The sequence below is a fragment of the Mustelus asterias genome, chromosome 3 (assembly GCF_964213995.1).
Source record: "Mustelus asterias chromosome 3, sMusAst1.hap1.1, whole genome shotgun sequence".
Taxonomy (NCBI): domain Eukaryota; kingdom Metazoa; phylum Chordata; class Chondrichthyes; order Carcharhiniformes; family Triakidae; genus Mustelus; species Mustelus asterias.
This window is the reverse complement of record NC_135803.1, coordinates 32,864,616-32,890,690: the sequence shown is the minus strand read 5'-3', so window position 1 is coordinate 32,890,690 and position 26,075 is coordinate 32,864,616. Positions and strand designations below refer to the sequence as shown.

The 26,075-nt window shown below is 40.9% G+C and overlaps 1 protein-coding gene across 4 annotated transcripts in view; it reads right to left on the bottom strand.

Annotated features, from left to right (window-relative positions):
• atp11b (ATPase phospholipid transporting 11B) overlaps positions 1-26,075 on the bottom strand; it is a 153,278-nt gene that overhangs the window by 10,999 nt on the left and 116,204 nt on the right. The window contains exons 29-30 of one of the 4 annotated variants that reach the window (XM_078206990.1): positions 16,220-16,284; positions 7,678-7,701 (exon numbers count right to left, since the gene is read on the bottom strand). The exons of 2 other annotated variants lie outside the window; for them this stretch is intronic. In XM_078206990.1, the coding sequence (XP_078063116.1) occupies positions 7,698-7,701; positions 16,220-16,284 (69 nt within the window). In that variant the 3' untranslated portion in view covers positions 7,678-7,697. Of the gene's footprint in view, positions 1-7,677; positions 7,702-16,219; positions 16,285-26,075 lie in introns of those variants that run through there. One more of the 4 variants, XM_078206984.1, reaches the window with a different exon arrangement.

Here is a 26,075-nt window from a genome sequence, read left to right as displayed (position 1 = left end):
TAAACTCCAACCCTGTTAATAAAAGCTAACACACTATAGGCCTTCTTCGCAGCTCTATCCACTTGAGTGGCAATCTTTAGAGATCTGTGGATATGAACCCCAAGATCTCTCTGTTCCTCCAGTCTTCAGAACCCTACCTTTGACCCTGTAATCCACATTTAAATTAGTCCTACCAAAATGAATCACCTCACATTTATCAGGGTTATCAGAAGTGCTTAGAAATTTTTCTCTTGTTTAAAATCACTATAAATATTTAATATCGTCATATGTATTAGTATACAGTGAAAAGTACTGTTTCTTGCGTGCTATACAGAAAGCATCCCATACATAGAGAAGGAAAGGAGAGGGTGCAGAATGTAGTGTTACAGTCATAGCTAGGGTGCAGAGAAAGATCAACCCAATGTGAGGTAGGTCCATTCAAAAGTCTGATGGCAACAGGAAAGAAGCTGTTCTTGAGTCAAAACAAATTTATAATCTGGATATTATTTGGAAAATGTAGATTTATTTAAAAATGTTATAATAAAAACACATCCACGGCTCTTGCTGAAATGTGTTAATCCGTCAATGTCAGGGAAACCATTTGCTTTTCAGGGCTGCTGGTGTATTTTTAAAGCCACGATTGTCAGTGAAAAATCGCAATCTCAGTACAGATCATGAGATCATTGAAGCTGATTCTTTTTACCATGACGAGTCCCACCAGGAATCTCAAACCTAATGATCTGGTCTTGCTAGTCGTGTGTAAAATGGATTTGTGAACAAAAAGTTCAGAGGGTGGTGGGAATCTGGAATGCACTGCCTGGGAAGGTATCGGAGGCTGGAAACATTACAACATTAAAAAAGTATTTGGATGAGCACTTGAAATGTCATATATCGTTGAATGTTATGTTAAGTGTTGGAAAATGGAGTTAGCACGACTTTAGTGGTAGTTGTCGGTGTAGACTCAATGGGCTGAAGAGCCTTTCCTGTGCTGTACAATTCTATGACTCTATGTGGGGATGTTCATGGATGATTGCACAATGTTCATCACTATTCACAACTCCTCAGATACTGAAGCAGCCAATGTCCATATGCAGCAAAACCTGGACAACATTCAGGCTTGGACTGATAAGTAGCAGTAATATTCACACCACACCTGGTTATTGCCAGACAATAACCATCCCTAACAAGATTATCTAACCAACTCCCCTTGACATTCAATGGCATTTGCCACACCTATTCCCATGCCATCAACCTTCTTGGGGAGGGTGGTATAATTGACCAGAAAATTAACTGGACTAGCCATATAAATACTGTGGCCAAAAGAGGTCAGAGGCTGGGAGTTCTGTGCTGCGTAACTCATCTCCTGACTCCCGAAAGCCTGTCCACCATCTCCAAGGTACAAGTCAGGAATCTGATAGAATACTCTCCACCTGCTTGGATAAGTGCAGCTCCAACAACACACAAGAAGCTCAACACCATCCAGGACAAAGCAATCTGTTTGAATGGCACCCCTCCACAAATATTCATTCCCTCCACCACCAATGCACAGTGGCAGCAGTGTGCACCATATACAAGATACAGTGCAGAAACTCATCTAATCCCCTTCAACAGCATCTTTCAAACCTGGCAACCTCACCCATTTGGAAGGACAAGGCAGCAGATACATGGGAAAACCATCAACCCTCCAAGCCACACACCATATTGCCTTTCCTTCGCAGTTGTGAATCCTGGAACCTCCTGGCTCCTGAAATCCTGGGCCTCCTTTCCTTGAGGACTGTGGATGTACCCACACTAAACAGACTGCACCAATTCAAGAAGGTGGCTCACCACCACTGTATTAAGGACAATTAGGGAAGGGCAACAAATGCTGGCCTAGCTAGCGATGCTCACATGAACAAATAGACAAACATGAATTAATTTTGTCCCCAGTTATTGTCTTTAACCCCACATCTGTGAAAGAATAAAAGAAACTCCAACAAGAGGAAGACCAAATGCTGAAAATACTGAGCAACACAGACTCGGCCTCTGTTCAGTATTTGTCACTTTAGTTTCAGATTTAAAGTGTTGGCAGGCAATTTTTGTTATTATATATGACTTCTCTATGACCCACTTATTTGACTAAACTTTTGGTCACCTGGTGGAACACCCCTATATTGTTTGATGTTAAGTTGTGTCTAACAGAATCATCTGACATTTTATGACATTTAAGGTCCCATAGAAGATGCTGCCGTCTCCTTCAATTAGATCATAGTGTAGGAAAAAATTCCAGGCGGGAAACAGAGATCCATCTTGAAGCTGAGAGCCCATTAAAAGATTATGCTAACTCTGCAGCAAATCTCAGGATTCTCTTGCAAGATTATAAGACCTAATGTTGTATAAACCAATCGGTCTGAGTAGTGTCTCGATTTGGCAACATGTTTACTTGGGCTCCTGTCTCTACTCAAAACATCTGACAGTTTCCATCTCTGAAGTGTTGAGTTGAAGAAATTAAAATAATCCAACAGCCATAATAACAAATCTACAATGCAACCCTTTCTCTCTGTAGGTGACATAAAATTTAACCACATCATAATTCTATTCAACCCAATTAAAGGAGTGCAGGCATCTTTTAGTTGCTCTTTTTCAATAGATGTCAAGCTGACTGCAGTGATAGTGTTGACAAAATGGAGGCAACATTGGGCCATTTCCACATGAAAAGATAATGGCCTATGCTACTCACATTTATTAATGTGTAAACTGGTCAACAACTTACAGTATTGTGCAGTTAAATGCAACAAAGAGCAGTGGCAGTAGTGTGTATTATCAAAAATATGCATTGCACCAAGGCTCCTTTATCAGCACCTTCCAAACCAATGATCTCCCAAAATCAGTGACCTCCCAAAATCAGCGACCTCCTCCACGTAGAAGGGCAAGAGCAGTAGATTCATGGGAGCACCGCCACTTGCAAGTTCCCCTTCAAACAACACACCATAAGACGTAGGAGCAGAAGTAGGCCATTTGGCCCATCAAGTCTGCTCCTCCTCTCAATGAGATCATGACTAATGACTGATCTGATGTAATACCATCCTGACTTGGAAATATATCGCCGTTCCTTCACAGTCACTGGGTCAAAATCCTGAAATTCTCTCGCAAACAGCACTTTTGGTATACCTACACCACAGGGACTACAGAGGTTCAAGGTGGCAGTTCACTACCACTTTTGCAAAGGCAATTAGGGACGGGCAATAAATGCTGGTCCAAGCAGTGTTGTCCACGTCCCGGGAAAGAATAGAGAAAGTAAATCAGGAAGTTGTTATCCAAAATGTCCTGCTTTCAGAGGTGTCCATTGAAATACATGGAACATGAAGTTCTTACACTTCCCTGATACCAAGGCACTCAACTTGTCAGAAAAGTATTGGATTTGCTCATTCCAGGTAAATGCCCTGTTAATGGTGTAGCAATTCTTAAATTGAGTCATAGCTTTTACCTGTTGGTGCGTGGTATCAAAACTACTGAATGACTACTCATGTGTTTCAGCCTTCAAAATAACTGTTTACAATTGTCTGTAACTGTGTACAACCTTAAACATGACTGGATAATCTGTTTAGGTCAGTACTTTAATCATTCAGAAAATCAAATGTTTTAGCTTCTGCACGGACACCCAATGTTATTGAATCAATGTTGAGCCGTTTCATGTTGAGGCTTGCAACTGGAATTGATCTGGATCAATAAACAATTCAAAGGTAAGGAACTGCCAAGGTCTGTGCTCACAGAGCATGGAAACAGGTCGATTTCCAGTAAGCAACCAGAAGGCGCTACTCATTCAACAGGAATTGATGATGTTCAATGTAACAGCAAAGTACTGGAAATCTGAACTAAAAACAGAAATGACTGGAAAGCCTCACCAAATCTGACAGCGTCTGTGGAGAGAAACAGAGTTAATGTTTCTGGTCAACAACCCTTCATCAGAACTGGGAAAAGTTACAACTGTAACAAGGTTTAAGCAGGTGAAACAGAGGTCTGTGAAACCGGAAAGGAGAACTGCCAGATATCTTGCTGGGATATAGAATGGGTTAATTGGAGGAACACTTGGTTAAGAATGATCATATCACAAGGTTTAGATGAGCAATGGAGAAGAGTAAGGAACAATCTAAAGTAAAACTTCAGAAATTGAAAGAGGACTAACTGCAATGTGATAAGAAGGGTGGAAATGGAAATGAAGTTTGAGAGGAAACACTGTAATGGAACAATAGGTGATATTCAAGGCAACCAAAGCTAGGGCTCCTTGGATGACAAGGAAGGTAGAGAATAGGATGAAATAAAAATCAGAGGATTTGAAAGTGACAAACGTGATGCAAGGGCTTTCCTGGTAACTTGTCAGTGGTGGAGGGAGTGAATTTTTGTGGAAGGGGTACCAATCAAGTGGGCTGCTTTGTCTTGGATGGTGTTGACTTTAAGTGTTGTTGGAGCTGCACTCATCCAGGAAAGTGGAGAGTATTTCATCACCCTCCTGACTTGTGCCTTGTAGATGGTAGATGGCTTTGGGGAGTCAGAAGGTGAGATACTCGCTGCAGGAGTCCTAGCCTCTGACCTGCTCTTATAGCCTCTGTATTTATATAGCTAGTCCAGTTCAACTTCTGGTCAATGGTAACCTCCCCAGGATGTTGATGGTGGAAGATTCAGCAATGGTTATGCCACTGACTATCAAGGGTTGGTCACTTTAACAGCAGTGGTGGGTAAACCTTTAGAAACAATAATCAGAGCATATTAGCCATCAGGAGAGGTTGGAGAAACTTGGTTTGTTCTCACTGGAGTGACGGAGGTTGAGGGGAGACCTGATAGAAGTCTAAAAGATTGAGAGGCATGGACAAAGTGGATAGTCAGAAGCTTTTCCCCAGGTGGAAGAGTCAATTACTAGGGGGCATAGGTTTAAGGTGTGAGGGGCAAAGTTTAAAGGAGATGTACGAGGCAGATTTTTTACAGAGAGAGTAGTGGGTGCTTGGAACTCATTGCCGGGGGAGGTAGTGGAAATGGAAAAGGTAGTGTCTTTTAAGGGGCGTCTTGACAAGTACATGAATAGGATGGGAATAGAGGGATATGGTCCCTGGAAGGGTAGGGGATTTTAGTTAAGTCATGCAGCATGGTTGGTGCAGGCTTGGAGGGCTGAAGGTCCTGTTTCTGTGCTGTAATTTTCTTTGTTCAAAGAAATTGGGGAAGTTTGAGCTAATTAAAGAAACTAGCACTGATGTGGAAATTGCAGATTATGCTTGACTAATCAAATTTAATTTTTTTTGACAAATAGAGCAAGTTGATGAAGGGAATGCAATGGATGTTGTCAAGTGCTTTCTTAAAATCCATGTGGACGTTTCTCTTATTCATTTTTAAGGGATGTGGGCATTGCTGGCTAGGCCAGATTTATTGCCATCCCTATTTACCCTCGAGAAGGTGGTAGTGAACTGCCTTCTTGAACTACTGCAGTCCCTGAGGTGCAGGTACAGTGCTATTAGGGAGGGAGTCCCAGGATTTTGATCCAGAGACAGTGAGGGAACGGCAATATATTTCCAAGTCAGGATGGTGTGTGGCTTGGAGGGGAACTTCTAGGATATTGTGTTCCCATGTATCTATTGACTGTGTCCTCCTAGATAGTCGCGGTCATGGGTTTGGAACATGCTGCCTAAGGAGCCTCAGTGAGTTCTTGCAGTGCATCTTGTAGATGGTGCACATGGCTGCCATTGTTTGTCAGTGGTGGAGGGAGTGAATTTTTGTGGAAGGGGTACCAATCAAGTGGGCTGCTTTGTCTTGGATGGTGTTGACTTTAAGTGTTGTTGGAGCTGCACTCATCCAGGAAAGTGGAGAGTATTTCATCACCCTCCTGACTTGTGCCTTGTAGATGGTAGATGGCTTTGGGGAGTCAGAAGGTGAGATACTCGCTGCAGGAGTCCTAGCCTCTGACCTGCTCTTATAGCCTCTGTATTTATATAGCTAGTCCAGTTCAACTTCTGGTCAATGGTAACCTCCCCAGGATGTTGATGGTGGAAGATTCAGCAATGGTTATGCCACTGACTATCAAGGGGCAATGGTCAGATTCTCTCTTGTTGGAGATTGTCATTATTTGGCAGTTGTGCAACATGAATGTTACTCGTCTCTGATCAGCTGAAACCTGGCTATTGTCCAGGTCTTGCTGCATTTGCACATGAACTGCTTCAGTATCTGAAGAGTCACGAATAGCATTGGACATTGTGCAGTCATCAGCGAACATTCCCACTTCTGACTATATAATGGAGGGAAGGTCATTGATGAAACAGCTGAAGATGTATGGGCCTAGGACACTCCCCTGAGGAACTCCTGTCATGATGTTCTAGAACCGAAATGATTGACCTTCAACAATCAGAACCATCTTCCCTTGTACCAGGTCTGAATCCAACCAGTGGAGAGTTTTCCGCGATTCCCATGGACTCCAGTTTTGCTAAGGCTCCTTGATGCCACATTCGGACAAATGCTGCCTTGGTGTCAAGGGCAGTCACTCTCATCTCACCTCTAGAATTCAGCTCTTTTGTCCATGTTTGAACCAAGGCTGAAACGTAATGAGGTCAGGAGCTGAGTGATCCTGGTGGATCACAAACTGAGCATCAGCGAATTATTTATTGCTAGGGAAATGCGCTTGATTGCATAGTTGATGGCCCCTTCCATCATTTTACAGAAAATTGAGTGTAGACTGATGGGGCGGTAATCGGCTGGGTTGGATTTGTCTTGTTTGTTTACAGAACATACCTGCGCAATTTTCCACATTGCAGGGCAGACTTGACATGCCCCTACCCAAGCTGTTCCAGTACAGCTACAATACTGGCATCTACCCTGCAATGTGGAAAATTGCCCACAATTGTTTGGCACACAAGTAGTCCAGTGTTGTAGCTTCACCAGATTGACACATTTTTAGGTGTGCCTGGTGTTGCTTCTGGCATGCCCTCATGCACTCTTCATTGAACCACAATGTGTGTCATATAAAAAGTTGGCAAACAGAATCAAGATCCGTGGAATACGAGGGTTGTCAGCTTGGATAGAAAAATGGCTTGGTACAGAAAACAAAGTTGTGGTAAGTGGCTGTTTTTCAGACTGGACGATGCAGAATATAGATAGGTTGGCTGAATGGACAGACATGTGGCAGTTGGAAGTTAATAGAGAGAGGTATGTTGTGATGCATTTCAGCAAAGCATATGGGTTAAAAGCAAAATACTGCAGATGCTGGAATCTGAAATAAAAACAGAAAATGCTGGAAAATCTCAGCAGGTCTGACAGCATCTGTGGGGAGAGAATAGAGCCAACGTTTCGAGTCTAGATGACCCTTCGTCAAAGCTCAAAGCATATGGGTTCTTGGGTATCATAAGTAGAGATATTGAGTATAAAGCAGAAAAGTTATGCTGAACCTGTACAAAGCTCTGGTTAGACCACACTAGAATATTGCATCCAGTTCTGGTCACAACGATTTAGGAAGATTTGAGGGTCCTTAAGAGGGTGAAAGGAGATTTACCAGGATGGTTCCAGGCCTACAAGGTTAGGCTGAAGTAAAGGAGACCAAGAAAAGCTTTGGTAGAGGTGGACAAGATTATAACAGGAATAAGGTAGACAAAGAGAAACTGTTTCCAGTAGCTAATGGTACAGGAACACACCTTTAAGTTACCCAGGAGGATGAGGAAGATTTTTTTGTTTTTACACAACACACAGTAACGACCTGGAATTCGCTACCTATGAGATGAATAAAAATTAATGAAAGGATGAACAATTTGGATGGGCATTTAAATAAACTTACAGGGCTACGGGGATGGAAGGAATGATACGAACTGACTGGATTGCTCTACAGGGAGCTGGCATGGAAGTGATGGGCCAAATGACCTCCTGCACCGTAATGACAGTAAAAAGAACAAAAGGGCAGGTCAGGGAAAAGGTGGAAGACAGGAGAGATTAAATGACAAGAGTTAGTCATGCTGGGCCAAGGGGAGTGGTAACAGGACAAGAAACAAACACAAACAGAAGGTGTGTCAAGAGCAGATGATGAACAGCTGCTGTCTGAAAGCAAAAACAAGAGAAAAACATGGGTAACACTGAAATATGTAAAGAAAAAGAAACAAAATAGGAGCAAGAGATTATAGCCTGAAATTGTTGAACTCAATGTTGAGTCTGGAAGGCTTTTAAGCGCCTAATCCAAATACAAGGTGCTGTTCATTGAGCTTCACTGGAACACTGCAGTAGGCTGACAGGTCAACGCGCGAGGAAGATGGAGGATTATAATGACAGGTATCCAGTAGACTGGGATCATGATTGCGGACTGGATGGAGATGTTCCTCAAAGCAGACACCCAGTCTGCATTTGGAAAGAAACACAAATAAATCACCGTTTCACCTGGGAGTCGCCGTCTTTGGAATCTTGGATGGTGGGGAGAGAGAGAGGTGCATTTCATGTGCTTGGTTGGAAAGGTGTCGTAAGGGGAGAGGAGTTGGGTGATTGAGGCATGGGCCAGGGTAGCATGAAGGGAATGGTCTTTTCAAAATGTTGAAATTTTGATTTGATTTGTCGCATGTATTAGCATATAGTGAAAAGTATTGTTTCTTGTGCACTATGCAGACAAAGCATACCGCACATAGAGGAGGAAAGGAAAGGGTGCAGATTACAGTGTTATAGGGGAGTGGAAGCACTATTTGGTGGCAGCATCATGCTGGAGGTAGAAAGGCACTGGATGCCGATGATGAGGAAATGGTTAGGTCCTGAAAATTGGAAACTGACAGAGGGGATTGGAAGAGTCACTGATGAAGATGGGGAAAGGCTGGACGAGGGGAGAAGTTGGGGCTACCGAAGAGAGAAGTCAAGAGTGTGCATGTTGCAAGTGCAGTGGGCATGTGATCAATCCAATACTGGATTCTATATCCAAACCGGGAGTAGAAAAATGGTCTGGTATCACAAGCTGAATCAAAAAGGAGAATTTGGGTCAAGAGAAATCAAACACTAACATACTTGCAGTTGGAATAATGCATCATATGAAATGTTAGCAATATCTGATTTACATGAAGGTAAAACGCCAAAAGGTATTTAGGGATGCTTTCGGTTTTAAACGAGGTTACCAATTTTCGTGAAACGTTTACCATATAAAGTGGTGTCACTTGTATTTGTTTACACTTTTTAATTAAACCTAAGGAAAATATAGTCCTAATTTTGATGATGAGCTACCCAGGTTTGGTCACTATTTAAGAAAAAAGGCTTGACGAGTACAAGACCATAAGAAATAGGAACAGAAGCAAACCTTCAAGCCTGCTCAGCCAGTTAATAAAATCATGGCTGGTCTAACACTCACTGAAGTCCAGTTTCCTGCCTTCTCTCTGTAACCCTTAATTCCCCACTGATTAAAAACCTATCGATCTCAACCTTGAAATTGTTCAAGGACTCAGTCTCCACTGCCTCCTGGAGTAAAGAATATTCCAGTAATGCCTCCTATGGGGATGAAGGCAGGTTTGAGAAAGAATTGGAAATCTTTCCAGTCTCAATAGCAGAATTATGAAATTGCCGCAGAGTTAGACAAGAAACCTGAACAAATAGGAGTAGCAACTCTGTTCAGTGCTGGGAAAGAGTGTTTAAATAAACTTTTATTGTATTGTATTGTACTGGAGGAAAAGAAATGCCAGTCTTGTGAAATCTGAGGCTTTGAAGTCCCACTTTGAACCCTCTACTGATATTATTTACGAACACTACATGATCAACACCAGAGCACAGGATGATGGGGAGAATATTTATCAGTATGTGACTGCACTGAGACATCCAGCTGAATCTTGTGGATTTGAGCAAATGAAGGCTGATCAATACAGTAATGTTGATCATCATTTATGTGAACAATTTGTATGAAAATAGAGAAATGGTTTGTAAGTTTGCGGATGACACCAAATTTGGTGATGTAGTGGACAGTGAAGAAGGTTATCTAAGACTCTAGATCTTGATCAACTGGACGAGTGGGTTGAGGAATGGCAGATGGAGTTTAATTCAGATCAATGTGAGTTTTGTATTTTGTTAAGACAAACCTGGGCAGGACTTACTCAGTTAATGGTAGGGCCCTGGGGAGCATTGTCGAACAGAGAGACCTAGGGGTGCAGGTATATAGTTCCATGAAAGCCATGGGTAGACAGGGTGGTGAAGGCGGCATTTAGCACACTTCCTTCATCAGTCAGAGCATTGAGTACAGAAGTTGGAATGTTCTTACAACTGTACAAGACATTGGTATGGTCACATTTGGAGTACTGTGTACAATTTTGGCCGCCTTGCTATAGGATGTTAGTAAACTGGCAAGGGTGCAAAAAAGATTTACAAGGATGTTATCAGGACTGGAAAGTTTGAATGATGAGAGGCTGGATCGGCTGGAATCTTTTTCCCTGGAGCGTAGGAGGATGAGGGGTGACCTTTTAGAGGTTTATAAAATCATGAGGGGCATAGATAAGGTGAATAGCAAAGGTCTTTTCCCCAGGGTAGGGGAATCTAGGGGCATAGATTTAAGGTGAGGGGAAAAATTTAAAAGGGACCTGGGGGGAAGGGGCAACTTTTCACACAGACGATGGTGCATACATGGAATGAGCTGCCAGAGGAGGTGGTAGAGGTGGGTACAATTACAACATTTAAAAGACATTTGGACAGGTACATGGACAGAAAAGGGTTAGAGGGATATGGGCCAAACGCAGGCAAATGGGATTAGTTCAGTTTAGGAAACCTGGTCAGCAAGTCAGGCTGAAGTCTGAGGAGTCTAAATGTTTGTGTAAATGTCTTGCCCATGAGTGCTGAACAATAAAGACTAAGAAGGCCCCAAAGGTTTGCACTATAATGTAGGGGCTGTGATTGGTCCATTAACTGAACAATGTCCCAAGACTACAACAGCACAGACCCCTGCTTCTAAAATATTGTTAGCAATTCAAAACTCAGTGCATTTAAAAATGGTCCCTGAGCTCCATTCTAGAGGGTAGCTGGTACCTATGGAGCTGTTAATTAGACAAACATTTGTTACACCTCTGTCTGCAAAAACGTGTGTACATCACACATTCAAAGTTCAATTTGATCCAATGCTTGAAGGGTATGAATGGCAGATGGAGATGGAATTAATTTTATGATGCACAGGGAATGGGTTTGGAATTTCAACACAAAGCCAAAAAGGACTCCAAGGTTGTGAAGAGGCTGGTTCAAGGGGATATGGCATCAATGGTAAGGGAAATATTTCTATTTTAATAGCTCATCCATTACACTACATTTATAAGGTCAGTACTGCTTTACAAAAAAAAAAGACTGCTGTTACAGAACTACCACCTAGGTACATGTGCTATAAAATAAGCAATACAATAAAAGGGTCAGAAGGTGAAAATGCCATTGAAACTGCAATATCCATGTTTTCATTCACTAAAAAAAAACCCAGCTTATCTCCAAAGGCATCACTTAACTGTCCCCCAATTGGACGAAACTCCCTGCGCTATGGATGGTGAGCTGTTCTGCCAGATCGCTATGTACCAATACATAATTTAGGCTTGTATGGCACTAACATTGCCACTCGAAGTATTAATATTTAATGCTATTGTAAAGTACTTCATATAATCAAAATGACCCCTTCACATATTGTATGTGAAAGACCCCAACAATCAATATTACCAAAGCATATAAAATTAACAAATACAGATGGATATTTTTTCAATATATTCTCCTGTTATTCAATTTGCTTAAAACCAGATTATACCTACTCTCTTTCACCTCTTATTTTTCAGTTATTGTTAAGTTGTCTTTTACATTATAGTGCACCACTTTACTACCACCTTGGTTTAAAGAATGAGAAAATAATGTTGCAGCACATTCTTAAAGTTGAATCTCTTTTTTAAACTTGGGCAGGAACACTGCTAATTGTTTTAAATGGAAAACCCGACAAACTGCGTGACAAAAAAAAGCTGTGAAAATTCCATTACCTGCTCTGGGTGGGTGTATGCCCAGCTTAATTCTTTAAAGATCAAACTTCACAAACAAATTAGGCACTGCTGTCATGCCACAGCACAAATCGCTTGGGAGACTGTCCCTTTGTATTCTGAACAGTCTGAAAATTTTAACCCATTCTACCAAAATACTCATCCCTCTGAGGTATTAAGTCAGGACAGTAGTGTTTAGTGGAAACTTTATCGAGCTTCATGCGTCACTCTTTCAAAGGGCCTCAAGAGGATCCTTTGTGCTGTTGTATCCAAAAGTGGCCACTATTCTGGTAAAGCAATTGTAACTTTCCTCCACTTCACTGCACTCTGCTAACAAGTAACACAAGATACATTCTGTATTATCGAATTTGATTAGCGCTGTTTCACAATCAGTTGCACCCAAGGATGGCTACAATGGGCTGGTTCTGATGTCAATGAGAATGTGCACTAGAACTGTGTACTTATTTTATATTTTTGTCATAATTACGACTTGAAAGAACTTATCCTGTTATCCAGAATCCATAGGAGACGATTTATACTCTTGACTAGAAAACAGAACAACATGTTTTGATGAGAAAAAAAGTGAAAAGCCTGTTCCAATAAAAAAAAACTATATTAATGAATGGGTTACAAATTTCTTAGAAGGGCCATTGCCCGGGTGAGATTTCCCTTTGAGTTGGTTGAAATATTTTATTTAAATGAATGGCAAACTAGTGAGCTGTTTTCCAACTGTGGGTACCTTCTTTCCTTAGACAACTAATTACATAGATGTCAAATGCATCAACATACAGCTTTTGGTTTTATTGCATTTCTGAATTTAATAAAAGTACATATATAATTTACAACCTTTTCTTATAAACATCTGAACTTTCCTGTTAGAATAAGATGTATTTGTAATATGTTGATCTGATTAATAGATGAAAAGTATAAAATAGTCATTATGGAAAAAGGTCCCTTTATAGTTTCTAAATAGAAACACTCTACATATGAGCATACAAAATAACAGGCCTTTCTGAGAAAAAAATACATTGCATACTCCCAAAAGACAAATATAAATACAAGGCACTTGCTGACACGAACATATAAATGACATTGATTTCCAAAACAGCCCAAGCAGTTTCATCATCTGCTTTGATACTTTTTTGCAAGCTGTTTAGAAGAGCAGCCACATTCAATTCTGAGCAGAGATTTATTAGGTCCATGCAATGCAAACAAAACTGTGCTGCAGCTAGTATTGGAGACATTTTAAGCACGCACAGAGATTTAGTACAATACATGCCAAGCGGAGGGGCAAATTGCACTTAGGTTTCCAATCATTTTACTCATGTCAGAATGTGAATTGATTTCAAAGAATTTAAAGCACAAAAAATATTAAATCTTTAAAACATTACTTTTTTGATAATAATGCACTTGTGTTATAATTAAAACTTCTGCTTATCCCAAGAAAATGCAAATCTGAATTCACATAAAAATCCTATTTATACCCTATGTAAACTTCATAATTGGAATCAGTTGCCGTAACTGGCTAAATGGATCATGACATTTTGCAAAAACGTGCCTATTTTAAAGTTAGATACTGTTGCTCTACTATAAAGTGCACCAATTGTAAAGAAATTATGTATGAAATTAATCAGAACCTATCACTGGATGCAATCGCAATTACACAATTATTAATTTTCAAGATTCTTCAGTTTCAAGTCATAGAGGAATTACGTAGCAATTTGAATGCCAATTTCATTTTCACCAATGAATTAAATGCATGTGCTATTATAGAGAATTCAGCACTTTACACTTCCATCTTTTGTACCTAAGTGTAGTCTTCTGAGAAGACATTCATAGATTGTTATTGCTCAGAGTATGAAAAAATCCAAAGAAACTGGGATTCATACTCAGGTGCTGAGGGATACAAGGGTGGAAATTTCAGAGGCTCTGGCAACAATCTTCTAAACTTCCTTAACTACAGAGATAATGCCAGAGGGCTGGGGGGAATTAAAATCCTTCTCAAAAAAGAGGGGAGAGTGATCGACCCAGCAACTGCAGGCTGGATAGGTGAGGTAATCTTTAGAGACATGAATCAGGGACAAAATTAAATGTAATTTGGCCAAGTATGAGCAAATAAAAGCAAATGATATTTGGCTAATTTGACAGAGTTCTTTGAAGAAGTAATGAAGAGTGTGGATGAAGGTAGTGAGATTGTTTCATGAGTGACAATCAAAAAGAAAATTTATGGTACAATAGAACTGTTGGCAAATTTGATGTTCGTGGGGATTAAAAGAACAGCATGGATCTGAAATTGGTCCAGGAAAGAAAGCAGAGAATAGGGATGACCATTTGCTTTTGCACCATTGTCTTCTAGGGGTCAGTATTGGATTCACTGCGTTTTTTGACAATTTCAAAGTCTGTAGATGACTCATGAAGGAGGCCTTGGAGTGCAGTGAGTATCCAGGAACTTAGGTTCACATCTGACTCTGGGACTTGATGGGCAAGGGAGTTGCATTCGTAACATGGCTGAACAGGTCGAGAATCAACTTGTACATCCTCCCACATTCACCAATGACAGGCAGTAAGAGAGTGGGCGAAATTCCTGGTCAGCCTTGTGATGGAAAGAAAGTTGGGAGCCTCAACCATCTATAACTCCAGGCTACAACATGCATCTGAAAATGTATGCCACCACAAAACTCTTGACTCCTTGGGTTGGCTCATTTGGTTGGACGGCTGCACAGGGTCTGATCCCTGCTCTGGCTGGCATGAATTTGAGACCTGTGGCGAAGGTCATGAAGGTGGCGTAGATCAGAACTGAAAATGTATTGAAAAATAAGGAGCACGGTAACAAACCTTAGGAGGACATAGACAGGGCAGATGGAAATTAGCAGAGAAGTATAAAGTGATTCATTTTTGTTGGAAGAATAAGGAGGCAATATAAATTAAATGGTGCAATTTAAAAAGGTATGCAGTTACGTATGCATTAAAATCTTTGAAGGTTTGAGTCGAGAAAAAGCATGTGATCCTTGACTTTATAAAGCAAGGAAATTGTGCCAAATGTTTAGAAGACATTGGTGAGGCCTCAACTGAACAATTGTGGCCATTCCTGAGCATCACACTTTGGGATGGAAATCAGGGAGACTTACTAGAGTAAAAGCAAAATACTGCAGATGCTGGAAATCTGAAAGAAAAACAGAAAACGTTGGAAAAACTCAGCAGATCTGGCAACATCTGTGGAGAGTATAACAGAGTTGATGTTTCAAGTCCATATGACTCTTCTACAGATTTACTAGAATGTCAGGCAGCATCTGTGGAGCAAAACAGGCTGAAAGATAATTCTGTTTCTTTCCACATATGCTACCCAAGCTGCTGAGTATTTCCAGCATTTCCTATCTTTATCTCCCATTTCCAAAGTGGAGTATTTTGCCTTGGTTTTTACTAGAATGGCTCGAGACATGACAAACTTCAGTCTTGTGAAAAGACTTTTTGAGAAACTGTTCTCCTTAAGGGTAGAGGTTAAAGGGAGATTTGATAAGAGGAATGGAATAATCAGATTCCTCTTTTAAAGAGCCAGCATAGGTACAATGGGCCAAATGTGATGTAAGATTTTATGATTCTTGCCAAATAAGATGGGTCTGAGTAACAGTATCAATGTTTTAAGAGCATGTGACATTGTACAAAGCTGTTGGAATTTAGAGTGGTAAAAATTGAGAGCAAGCTCGCTTTGAAAATATATTCCTGAACAGTCGAAAAAATGTGGACCACTGCTTATTTAAAACAGTCTCATCCTGTTAATCTTAATCTGTGAAAATATAGATTCTCTCTTTAGAAACTCATGCAAAATCCTTCCGATTAAAATTATGTATTTCAAACTGTATTCAAGTGTCAAACCTCTTCAAATGCCACAGATACCACTGCAGCTACAATAACCTGCCAACTGCAATATACATTATAAAATTTAAATAAGTGCAAAATTTTGGATATTGCTTTAATAAAAATCAAGTTTTCAAATAGATACTAAAAAATGCATGGTGGTAGAAGTGTTTTATTTATACTAAAACTAAGTAGTTTCTCAAACTAGTTATATTATTTGACACGTACTGATTCATGCTGGTTTTCCAACTGGTTTTGCAATTTCTTACTCAGGGGAGCAGGAAGGCCCTAACGCAGGTGCTTGTTAAGCCATTATCCTGCATGCAGGTAGCTAGGCTTGCTTCTCCACCCTACCCCAACATTCATGCCTTTTTGCCCTTGCCTAAACACTGATTATAGTCCAATCATAGTTGCCATGCAAATTCCTTCCACTCTACCTAATCTTGCTCAGTTGAATCCTGGCCCTGAACCCGGCCAGTGGCTGTAGAGCGATGAAGGTATTCTGTAAAGTAACAGGAAAGGAATGGAACACATAATATATAAGTAACAAAACAGAACAATTTTAGTACCTTTTCTAAGATGACCAGAAAAACAAGTCATTTCAGACCTAGGTAATATTCTAATGAAAACTTCTATCTTTGAAGAGAATAATAATTTTTTAAAAACTTTCTATAATTATTAGGGGTAAAAGAAAAAACTGAAGGTGCTCTCCCAATGTTGTCGCAGCTAAATTCACCACGTGACAAGATACGAGGCCCACATAGTCTTGGACAATCCTAGGTTGGATTTCTGAGATTTTCTTATTTTAGCTGGGCAGTACAATAATCTGGATTGGCTTTGGTTTTCTTCTGGGGGTGGGGGTGGATCTCACTGGCTGGATTCCCAAAACAGTTAGCTGCTTGACCAAATTAGCAGAGGGTAGCCACTGCTCTTGTAACTAAACGGAAAATGAATCGCCCTTTCAGGCCGAGGAGAAAGGAAGTTGCAGAATTGTTTTGTTCAGAAAGTTTCACGTTGCTTTACACTACAGATGCAAAATTATTCGAGATATCTGATTTGAAAAGTGCTGACACAAAGATTGTATATTTCTAATTTTCATACTCATTTAATGTTTCAGGAACATCTCCAATTAATTGTGGGATTATACAGCAAACTTTTGGAGATAAGACATCTTTAACTTACCTTCATAACAAAATAGTTGCACGTGTTTATTACAAATGTAAATGTTACTAAATATGCACCTACTTTAATGGATTTGCAGACCTCAAAATGTACAATGTTAGGAAAAATCTTTATCAACTACATAAGTTAACTTTTGATCGATCCAATTCAACCCAGATTGTACAATGACTTTAGCTCCACTTGGTTAACAAACAATAGTGAACTTCTTCATTAATCACAATGTGGAAACCAGATCAAATTACACCTTTTTAATATTTTTTATTAATGTCACAAGCAGACTTGCAAAAAAGTTATTATGAAAATCTCCTAGTCGCCACACTCCAGTGCCTGTCGGGTACACTGAAGGATTTAGCATGGCCAATGCACCTAACCAGCACATCTTTCGGACTGTAGGAGGAAACCGGAGCACCTGGAGGAAACCCATGCAGACACGGGGAGAATGTGCAAAGTCCGCACAGTGACCCAAGCCGGGAATCAAACCTGGGTCCCATTGTGCCACTGTGCTACCCTGGCTTCCTTGACCTGATTAAATTCCCTGCTCCAAAGCTAATAATAGTGCAACTCCATAGTTAAATTTAATGTACAAAGATACTTGGTGAGTGGTGATGTTGTATTAACAATTCTACAAATGAGACTTGACCACACCTTTAACTTGCTGTGAAAGGCTACTCCAAATTAAATTTAACTTAAAGTTTTAAAGTTTATTTATTCGTGTCACAAGTCGGCTTAACACTGCAATGAAGTTAGTGTGAAAATCGCCTAGTCGCCACACACTCCATTGGGTACAGAGGGAGAATTTAGCATGGCCAATGCACCTAACCAGCATGCCTTTTGGACTGTGGGAAGAAACTGGAGCACCCGGAGGAAACCCACGCAGACGCTAACTATTAGCAGGTAAGACCATAAGACATAGGAGCAGAATTAGGCCACTTGCCCACGGAGTCTGCTCCGCCATACAATCATGGCTGAAATTTTTCTCATCGCCATTCTCCTGCCTTTTCCTCATAACCCCTGATCCCCTTATTAATCAGGAACCTATCTATCTCTGTCTTAAAGACTCTCAATGACCTGTCCTCCACAGTCTTTTGCAGCAAAGAGTTCCACAGATTCAGATAGTCTTTAATTCAATTTTCAACTTGCAATTCTGTTACCAAGTGCAGTTGTGAGATATTTACTGAACAGCGCTCCTCTTAAAAAGAGCTCAAATTGAAGTAATTTTCGAAATCATACTGAGTCAACCTAGATGCAATAAATAAGAGTGCATTGGGGAGGTATTGTGAACTAAAACATCACAAGACATTCATTTCTTTTGGAAATCAGACACACTAAGTAATACTTTGAAAATAACATTACAATGAAAATTCAGCTCAAAGGAACTAATTAAACCATCTTTCATTTAAGCAGTCACTACTTTAAGCACCATCACTGACAGGCTTACTCATTCATGAAAATCCAGCAGAACAGTAAGCTAACAAATATATCAGAGTTATTCAAGGCATTTCACATAAGTAAATTCTTCATTTTATAGCAGGATGTGAACAAGTTGCAGAATTTCTGAAAAGTTTCCATTTCATCATACATATCGCAGAACAGAAGGTGGCCATTCAGCCTACAGTGGGGCTTTGGTAGAGCTACTGACCTGGTTAGGAAATTGAATTGGCGTAACATTTGCAATCCTCCAGCTGTCTGGTGCCCATATCTAAAGGAGGATTGGAATACTGCGACCAAAACCTCTGTAATTCCCCCTCTACTTACCTCAATAAACTAAAATGCATCTCACCCTAACTGGATATCATTTTCCTACTTTGAGGACTGTCAACCTTTTACCTACGAGAGTGGTATCCAAATGATTTTGACCTTGCACCTAATTCAGTGTTACCAACATTTTGTGCAACCCCACAGGCAGTCTCTTTTTTTAGAAAAACTACCCCTCTAATGATCACGTGTTTTGTAAATCATAATTACACATTACAGGTAAACATACATTTATAATTTTTTTTAAAACAACATTAATGTGATGGATAAGTTTGTTTGTTGGATAAATAAACAGTCGGAAGTTGAGAGAAACATATCTGTGAACCCTATTCCCTACCCACCTAGCAACCCTTCTTCCCAACCTCCTACCCTCACTCAGTCAGCAACCGTCTTCCCAGCACTCTCCCATCCGGTCCTCTTCCTTAACTCTAATACACATTCTATGAGTGTATGCAACAAAGAAGTTTAATTGTTTGGTGGCCAATGATAACCACTGATCTAGTGCAATTAACACAATGACTTCTGTGTAGCAGAATCATCTGTTCAGATTAAAGTGTTGAATAAAATACACTGATTATATACATTGACTGATATTTTAATACTTTCATTTCTGACCATTATCTAGTTAGAACAACCTTTAGTGTATATAGGGCAAAGTTCATGCATTTTGAATCCCTAACTAGAGCAAACATTTGAATACATGTCCTGTTACCTTAGAAGGATAACAAAAGCTGCAGACCTAAAACAAGGCAGTGAAATGCACAAAAATTGCCAATAACTACCTCCTTCCAGTTATCGAGAATGTGAACTGTCACAGTTGTTTAAAAAAATACTCTATTTTCAGTTGCTTCACATTAGCTGGCTTGAAGCAAACGCATTCAAAAAGAGAACTTGCATTATGAAGCACTCTTCGAATCTTCAAGATGGCTCAAGGGGCAATACAGCTAATTCATTATGTTTGAAATGCAAACAAAAAATGCTAGAAATACTCAAACAGATCTGGTGGTATCTGTGGGGACAAAAACAGAGTTAAGATTTCAAGTGACCCTTTGTTAGAACTTTTGAAGCACGATCAACTCAGGTCACTGATCTTGAACGATGGTGGACGACTAAACTGATTGGAGGAAGCGGCTCCACAAATATCACCATCCTCAATGATGGCAGAGCCTAACGTGTCAATGCAAAACACAAGGCCGAAGCATTTACAACCATCTTCAGCCAGAAATACGGAGTGCATGATTATTTTGGCCCTCTCCCGAGGTCCTCTCCATCCTGCCAGTCTTCAGGCAATTTAATTCACTCCATGTGATATCAAGAAATGGCTGAAGGCACTGAATACTGCAAAGGCTATGGATCCTGACAATATTCCGGCAATGGTAATGAAGACATGCGCTCCAGAACCTGCCATATCCCTAGCCAAGCTGTTCCAGCACAGCTACAATGTGATAGGCTGGGGATTTGAGTTGAGATGGTGAGAGTTGGGGCGGGGTGGGGACTGTGTGGGATGGCGGGGGGGGGGGGGGGGGGGGGGGAGGAGGCTGTTGGCAAGGAGTTTGAAAGACTCTCAACCCTCAGAATAAATTCCTCCTCATCGCAGTCTTCAACTGATGCCTCTTTATTCTGAGATGTGTTACCAAGTTGCGCCCGTTTACGGGCGCGAAAACATGGTAAAGTCGGGCGTGAGGTGAGTAGCGCAATCCACCCCCGTGCTGGTTTCCCTTTTACCAAGGCCCGAAAATGGCTGCGATCAGCACGGCGCCCGATTTGCATGCATTTAAATTGACTTATAGGGCTGCATGTCCAACCTTATCGGCACATCCTCCTTTACCATTGCGCTCGCCCATCCAGAATCGGCATGAAACAGACATGCTCCACAAAAATCCGATTCAGGCGCTCCAATTAATGAGGAGTAAGTGCTGAGCGTCCGACGGCACTCTGGCTTGAGATCGGTGGGGGTGGGGAGAGGTCCGCTGCCACTCTGCCTGTGATCAGTGAGGGGTAAGGTGGGGGGGGGGGGGCTGCGATTGGTGTGGGTGGCGGAGGGGGTGGGGGGGATAAGGGGGTCACTAATGTTGTGGGGGTGGGGCACTGTCTGTGGGGGTCAGGGGGAGGCATTATCCGGCCAGGGAATGATGTGGCAGAGGAGCCACATTCTATCATTTTATTTTCTGCACGTGCACAGTTGGAGTTACAGGATTTTGGGCGCGTTAAGCCCCGCCCACCGGCTTCTGCAGCACGATTCGGAATTGCTGATATTTTTTCAGGCAGAGTGTGTATGGGGGACCTGAGAACGGGTCTAAAAGTCAGATCTGAAACACTCCCAGTTTCAAGTCCACCCAGCACTTAGGGCCCTGTTTTGCCATTTTGATTCTATGTCTTCTGGTCCTACACTCTCCCAAGAGGGGAAACACCCTCTCAACATTTACTCTGTCAGGCCCTTAACAATCCTATATGTTTTAATGAGATCAGCTCTCATTCTTCTAAATTCCAATGAGTAGAGTCCCACCTTGTTTAGCCTTTCCTCGTAAGACAATCCCTCCATACCAGGGATCATCCTAATGAACCTTTTCTGAATTGCCTTCAATTAAATGTCTTTCCATAAATAAGGGGACCAAAATTGTCTGTGTGGAGTTTGCACATTCTCTTCGTGTCTGTGTGGGTTTCCTCCCACAGTCCAAAAATGTGCGGGTTAGGTTGATTGGCCATGCTAAAAATTGCCCCTTCGAGTCCCGAGATGCGCAGGTTAGAGGGATTAGCAGGTAAATATGTAGGGATATGGGGGTAGGGCCTGGGTGGGATTGTGCTCGGTGCAGACTCGATGGGCCGAATGGCCTCTTTCTGCACTGTAGGGTTTCTATGATTTCTATGAAAACTGCTCACAGTACTCCAGATGTGGTCTCACCATTACCTTGTACAGTTGTAGCAGACTTTCTTACTCTTATACTCCAACCCCCTTGAAATAAGGGTCAACATTCCATTAACCTTCCTGAATACCTGCTGCACCTGTGTGTTAGCTTTCTGAGTTTCATGCGCAAGTACTCCCAGGTCCCTATGTATTGCAGCTTTCTGCAGTTTTTACCCATTTAAATAATACTGTTCTTTTATTCTCCCTTCCAAAATGCACAGCTTAACGCTTTCCCACATGTACTCCATTTGCCAATTTTTTGCCCACCTTATTTAACCTATCATTATCTCTTTGTAAACTGTTTGCATCCCTCTTGCAACTTGCCTTTCCACCTATTTTTGTGTCATCTGCAAATCTGGCTACAGTACATTCACTTTCTTCTTCCAAGTCATGAACATATATTGTAAACAATTGCAGTCCCAGGACTGATCCTGTGGAGCCCCACTGGTTACAGGTTGGCAACCTGAAAACAAAATGTACACCCCCACTCGCTGTTTCCTGCCCATTAGCCAATTCTCCATCCAGGCCAACATACTACCTCAAACACCACAGACTCTTACCTTATGACTTAACCTTCTGTGACCTATCTTGTCAAACGCATTCTGGAAGTACAAATACAACACATCTACTGGTTCTTCTCTATCCACTCTGGTTGAGACTTCCTTGAAAAACTTTCACATTAGTCACACACAATTTCTCTTTCATAAAACCATACTGACTCTGCTTGGTTAGATTATGATTTTCCAAATGTGCTGCTATTACTTCCTTAATAATTGATTCCAATCGTTTTTCAATAACAGATGTTAGGCTAATCGGCCTATAGTTACCCGCTTTTTGCCTCCCTTTTTGAATAGGGGTGGCACATTGGCAGTTTTCCAATCCTCCAGTACTTCTCAAGAATCTAAGGATTTTTGGAAAATTATAATCAATGAATCCACGGGGCAGCACGGTGGCACAGTGGTTAGCACTGCTGCCTCACACTGCCAGGGACCCGGGCTCGATTCCCGGCTTTGGTCACTGTCTGTGTGGAGTTTGCATGTTCTCCCCGTGTCTGCGTGGGTTTCCTCCGGGTGCTTCGGTTTCCCCTCAGTCCAAAGATGTGGGGGTTAGGTTGATTGGCCATGCTAAATTGACCGTAGTGTCAGGGGGATTAGAAGGGTAAATATGTGAGGTTACAGGAATAGGGCATGGGTGGGATTGTAGTCGGTGCAGACTTGACGGGCCGAATGGCCTCCTTCTGCACTGTCGGGATTCTGTGATTACTATCTCCCCAGGTTCATTTCCTAAGGGGCCTATGTTCACTTTGACCTCTCTCTTCCTTTTTATATATTTAAAGAAGCTCCTATTGTCAGTTTTTATTTTCCTCGCTAGTTTGCCCTCAGTTTATTTTTCTCTCTCTTTTTAGTCCTCCTTTGCTGGATTCTGAATTTATCCCAGTCTTCGGGGCTTTCATTGACTTTTGTCTTCTTATATGCCTTTTCTTTCAAATTACTAATCTCAACTTCCTTGGTTAGCCTTGGTTGGTTTATCCTTTTTACAATCTTTTCTCCGCACTGGGATATATTTTTGCTGAGAGTCATGAATTACCTCCTTAAATGCTAGTGGCGTTTGCTACCAAATAAACCTGTTGGACTTTAACCTGGTGTTGTTAGACTCCTTACTGTGTTTACCCCAGTCCAACACCGGCATCTCATGAGTCTCATTTGCAGCCACAGAAATGCCCATCTATTCCCCTTACAATTGAATCCTCCTCTCCTGTGCAACAGAGCCACTGTAGTACAATGGATTGGGCTGTTACTGTTTTCCCCTGAGAGGCCATTCCCCCCAACAATATCCCAAGTGGTATATCTGTTCTGCAGGGGAATGGCCACAGTAGATTCCTGCACTGCCTGCTTAGTCCCCTTACTTTGCCTTTTTGTCACCCATTCTTTCTACCTGTGGGGTTTTGGCCTGCGGTGTGACCACCTCTCTGTAGATGCTATCCAGATACTCTCAGCTTTGCCATAAATAGTAGTCTAACGTTTCATTATACCCAAAAGTAAATGCAATTCTGATGACATGCTGTGTTGATATACCAGCAATTCGAGAACCCTGGGATTCATTTATCAAAATAAATGTAAGAAACTAAAAAAAAGAACAAGGGATTGATGCAAAACAAAATGTTGACTCACTATCATCCATTTTATGAAATCCCTATTTGTCATTAGGGCAGGAAGGTTTTACAAATCTCACCACCCTTGGTTCACCCCAGATAGGCTGCAAATTAAATGCACAACACAATTTGTATGACAGCTTCTGGAGAAAGGGGAAATAATCCAGTTCATAAGTTAAGGCCGTGCTAAGTTTTTGTATCATGTCATTCTTCTTTTAAGAAATTCAGATCAACAATTCAATGTACATTTTTCTAGAGTTGCTGGCACATGACAGACACATCCTGGGGACAGTGTAATTAGCTTAAAGGGCAGATGCTATTATGGTATGTTGTACAGTGCATCAAAGAAGCCAGAATGGCAAGATTCTATGAGCTACAGAATTGAATTGTTTTGTAAATGTAGTGATTTTTTTGCAACCACTTTCCAAACATCAGTTGATTGGTCTGTAATTAATTTTCCTTACAAAGTCAGCATTAGGCCTCCAATTTCACCATGCCACTCTGCCTATTGCGTTCAGGTGTAATACAAGAAACACAAAATCTACATGTCCCAAATCACTTTACAACCAATTAAGTCCTTTTGAATTGTAGTAATTACTGATAAAAGTAGGCAATTTTATCAAATGGCAGAGTGGGCTTGAGGGGCCAAATGGCTTATCCCACTCCCAATACAAACATTTATATGTCATTTGGATGGATGAGCTGAGCTGGGCTAGATGGCCTTTATCGTCCATAATTATCTTGCGAAAACGGTGTGAGATCATGTCTGGAGTTCTGTTGTTGTTGCTAATGGAAGTTTACTGAACAGGCTTTGTAGGGTGAAATTGACAGGACAGGAGAAGGTAATGGGCTCAATGAAATAATAAATTGTTTTACACTGCACATGATTCTCAAGACACTTGTTCGTTTACTTTTTGTCCTTTTTCCACTTACCTATTACCCCAGTCTATCTTGATGCTTTTTATGAGTTTTTGAGTATTGAAATATCGAGATCAGGCTGTGATGCATAATAGATATTGAAAATATATAGTATCAAGAGGAAGCAATCTGCAGAGTCTTCAGATTTACTGATCAAGAAAACACAGATACAATTGTGCACTCTTCAGTCTTTTGTGCTCTGGCCTCTTAAAAATTGTGTCACACAAAGACACCCGAGGGCTCCAAAGCTTCTCACTGACAGTGAAGGCCTATGTTGTCCAATCATTCAACTTGATTGCTCAGGAGTCATTTGATCTTTCTACCCTGTGATTACTGATAAAATAGAACCAATTACACTCCTTGTATGAAATAATTACATTGAATAATAGTACGCACCCAGGCAGGACAAAGTATTCTACTTTTATAGAATGGAAACAATCTAGTGCAGTTTATCTAAGCTGCATTTATTAATCTGCTCCCACATGTATGAATTTACTGTCACTATGTCCACATGGTGCAATGCGCAGAACATGTTAAGGAAGGCTGAGGCAGTCACCAAAATCAGTGTTATTGTCTACACAGTGTTATAAATAACCAATGGAATATTTTCCTATCCAATTAATAATATCGCATGATATTGCTAAAATAAAATGTACATTATCTAGTTTGTTTAATGGTTGTGAAGACAAATACATTGTACCTTTGCTGCTGTTACTATTAATGATCCATGCTGCGTGTATATTGGACAATATTTGCAACCAGATGCCAACAATGGGCGCTATAATTTTACTAGGGGCCTTCTGTGATTGTTTGGTGAATTGATTGGTGAATCTGGAAAGGGGAAAAAATATAATGTATGATTGAAGGGGAAGGTTAAAGGGGTGGAATGAGGAGGAGGACGAATAAGATGTTGGGAAACAGAAGAAGCAGTACCAGGGCCCAGGATTTCTACCCTCTGGTCTGGCTGAAACCCAGATATGTCACTGTCTTCAAGGGATGGATAGAGAAGTAACTAATAGATTTATGAATAAATAAAATCTAGGTATACAATTAAGGACTGGATAAAAAGCTCCATGCCATTATCCCGAATTGAAGCTCAGAGATGCATCTTAATTTGCCAAAGCTGTGAATTATTTTGAAGTAATTCACTACTTATTATGTAGAGCATTTTAAAACCAATCCCACTTATAAAATAAATGGGACAAATTTAGCCATGTGTTTCTCATTTAATCGCTCCTACCTTTACAATATATCTATATTATACAGTCAGTGTCGTACAGTGCTGAAAAGGCCCTTCAGCCCATCAAGTCTGCACCGACAATATCATAGAATCATAGAAACCCTACAGTGCAGAAGGAGGCCATTCGGCCCATCGAGTCTG